At 37.8% G+C, this 2,500-nt stretch overlaps 1 protein-coding gene across 1 annotated transcript in view; it reads right to left on the bottom strand.

Moving 5' to 3' along the window:
• Positions 1-2,500, bottom strand: part of LOC113817812 (protein lap4) — a 72,328-nt gene that overhangs the window by 59,374 nt on the left and 10,454 nt on the right. The window contains exons 6-7 of the mRNA XM_070141821.1: positions 1,311-1,631; positions 707-865 (exon numbers count right to left, since the gene is read on the bottom strand). Of these exons, the coding sequence (XP_069997922.1) occupies positions 707-865; positions 1,311-1,631 (480 nt within the window). The remainder of the gene's footprint in view (positions 1-706; positions 866-1,310; positions 1,632-2,500) is intronic.

Below are 2,500 nucleotides of genomic sequence, written 5' to 3'. Positions count from 1 at the left end.
AGGAAAAACACAACCTTCTCTGTACAATCATGGTCATTTATTCTGGCATGATCTATGATGCCAGAGTGACAAGCTGAGAACCACTTATTGCTGGTTTAATTTCAGTTGTACAGGCCTATTTCCCAAGTTTCCTGTCTAGCAGAGATGTACCTCTCACAAACTTATAAACAAAGTTAGTGATTAAGTAGAAGAGAGACAATAAGGGACAGGTTAAGTAAGGAGATTATAACACTTACCACAGGTGTGTGATATTCATGCATTTTCATTTAAAAAGTCACTGCCCTTTTGTATAAACTTCTCACCATCAGAATGAGCTTTCAAAATCAAAGCAAGATAAATAATGAATTATAAATCAGAAAAAGAGCAGTGACCTTGTAGGTTTATATCAAGTACAATTTTTGGGTAAAAGAAGGGAAAACACTAGCAAATGTAATAAGGTTTCTGGTACATTCCACAGCATCAGAGGCTATATAAAACTTAGGGTTTAAAAGACAATAATGTGGCATCAACTATGCAGATTGGCTGTCACTTCTTGCAGATTAACAAAAAGTTTCACAACTCACATTATCATAAAATAATGCTTCTTTTATCAACCAAGAGTTTAGCAGCCACAGCCTGTTCTATCACATAGCTGATGCCATTCTTGAGCTTCTTACTAATCACATCAAAAGACACTTCAGAACGCTAATGTAATAGCTGTACTTACTGTACTAGTCTGTGGAGCAAGAGTGTGCTTGGCCAAAACAACAGTAGTTTTCTTATCAGCCGAAGTTTTCCGTTCCAGCGGAGACCCTGGCACAACTGCTGAGTTCTGAGACGGTGGGCGAGATGTCAGTTGTTCTGCTACTCTTACAACCTCCATCACCTAAAGGAGGACAGCTATGTGTAATAGGTTAAATCTAGTTGTGAACATTATAACTTACAAAAAAAGGAATTTGACATAGATATAAATACCCCTGAAATAAGAAAACTATATTTTGGTACTGATATAAATTAATTTCTCAGTAATTTTCCAAAACAATACTATAAGCAGCTACAAGAAGTTATTTCCATTGACCACACCCTTCCTTAACTGATCTAATCTCAACAAAGCATCTGTAAAGAAGATAGTTCAATAGCAAAAGCCATGACATGTTTCACAGAACCACTGAAAAGAAGATAACAGGAAATCCTCTGGAATATTGTAACTGACAAGAATTCAAAATTATTTTTAAAATCACTTATTCCAAACTAATATGAGATTGCAACCAGTTAAAAGAACTAGACAGGAAAGACAACAAAATACATCTAGAATACGTGGCATAGCGTACAATTTCTGGAGTGGATTTTTCCTTGGAAGAGAGGGGAGCAGAGAGGTGCGGGGGAAGTGGCGTGTCATGCCCCACTTCATCATCTGTGTCAGGGGTGCTCAGCTCTCTCTCAGGATCAGGGGTGGGGAACCTCTCATGCTCATGTGCCGGGAGCGAGGAGCGTGGCAGCGGTTGGGGTGATGGCGAAGTTGTTTGGGATTTTAGTGTGAGTTGAGGGGAGGGTATTTGGTGGGGAGATGGTGACTGGGCAGTCGGTGGTGGTAGTTGTGCTGATGATGCCTCACTGGGAGAGTCTCCATGCAGCGAAGATGCATCATGTGGCTGTGTAAGGGATACTTCAGGGTAGTACAATTGGGCCAGCTATCACCAAGGACAAGGTCATATCAATAACTTTACTATCATGTTTTTGTGCATTTCTCTGTGCTTTTCCTGTGTTTCGCCTCACTTGATGTGAGTGAGTCAAAGATAGAGTGAGTAATAGATGGTCAAACCATAAACAGAGATCAGAAAGGAAAAAGGATGCAAGTTATAGGAAAATGAAGAGAGGAGAATGAGAAGAACACAAAGGGAAAACAAAAAATGAGACAAAGAAAGAACAGAGAAAGAAGGATGAAAAAGAAAGGGAGAAAGGGAAGGACTAACAAAGAAAATATTCACATCCTTGAGTTTGTGTTCCATGTTGGAAAGAGAAGGTGCATCCAATCACACCAGCAAGCCCTGGTGCACACCATGCATCTGGGTTCAAGCATGTTTTGCAATGCAGTAACCAAATTTCCTGCTTCTTTATAAATTACTTATATAGTTTTGTAGTAGGTGATACCTGGCCCCAAGCTATTGGTTTCTCACTGTTACATGCAATTTGTTTCAACTCTGATGCAAAATAATATGCTTGATTTTCAGCTATAAAAGTAATCTAATGTTTCTGGTAATAATCACTAACAATCTACATACTTGATGAATTAAAAAGTACTACTAATTTTCAATAATCAAAAAACAATAGGCTCACCAACAATAATATATAGTGATACTCTAAGATGCAGTTAGTGACAAAATGATAAGTAGATAAAAAGAATCTCTACTCAAAACATATCTCTTTCTATATCTCAAAAAAATTTCTTGTATGTAACGAGAATATTAACTACATCAACCTGAATTCCATCATGCTTTTAAAAACAGAGAAATAATCAATA

This window comes from Penaeus vannamei, chromosome 28 (genome assembly GCF_042767895.1).
Source record: "Penaeus vannamei isolate JL-2024 chromosome 28, ASM4276789v1, whole genome shotgun sequence".
In the NCBI taxonomy this organism is placed as follows: Eukaryota; Metazoa; Arthropoda; class Malacostraca; order Decapoda; family Penaeidae; genus Penaeus; species Penaeus vannamei.
This window is presented reverse-complemented; position numbering and strand designations above follow the sequence as displayed.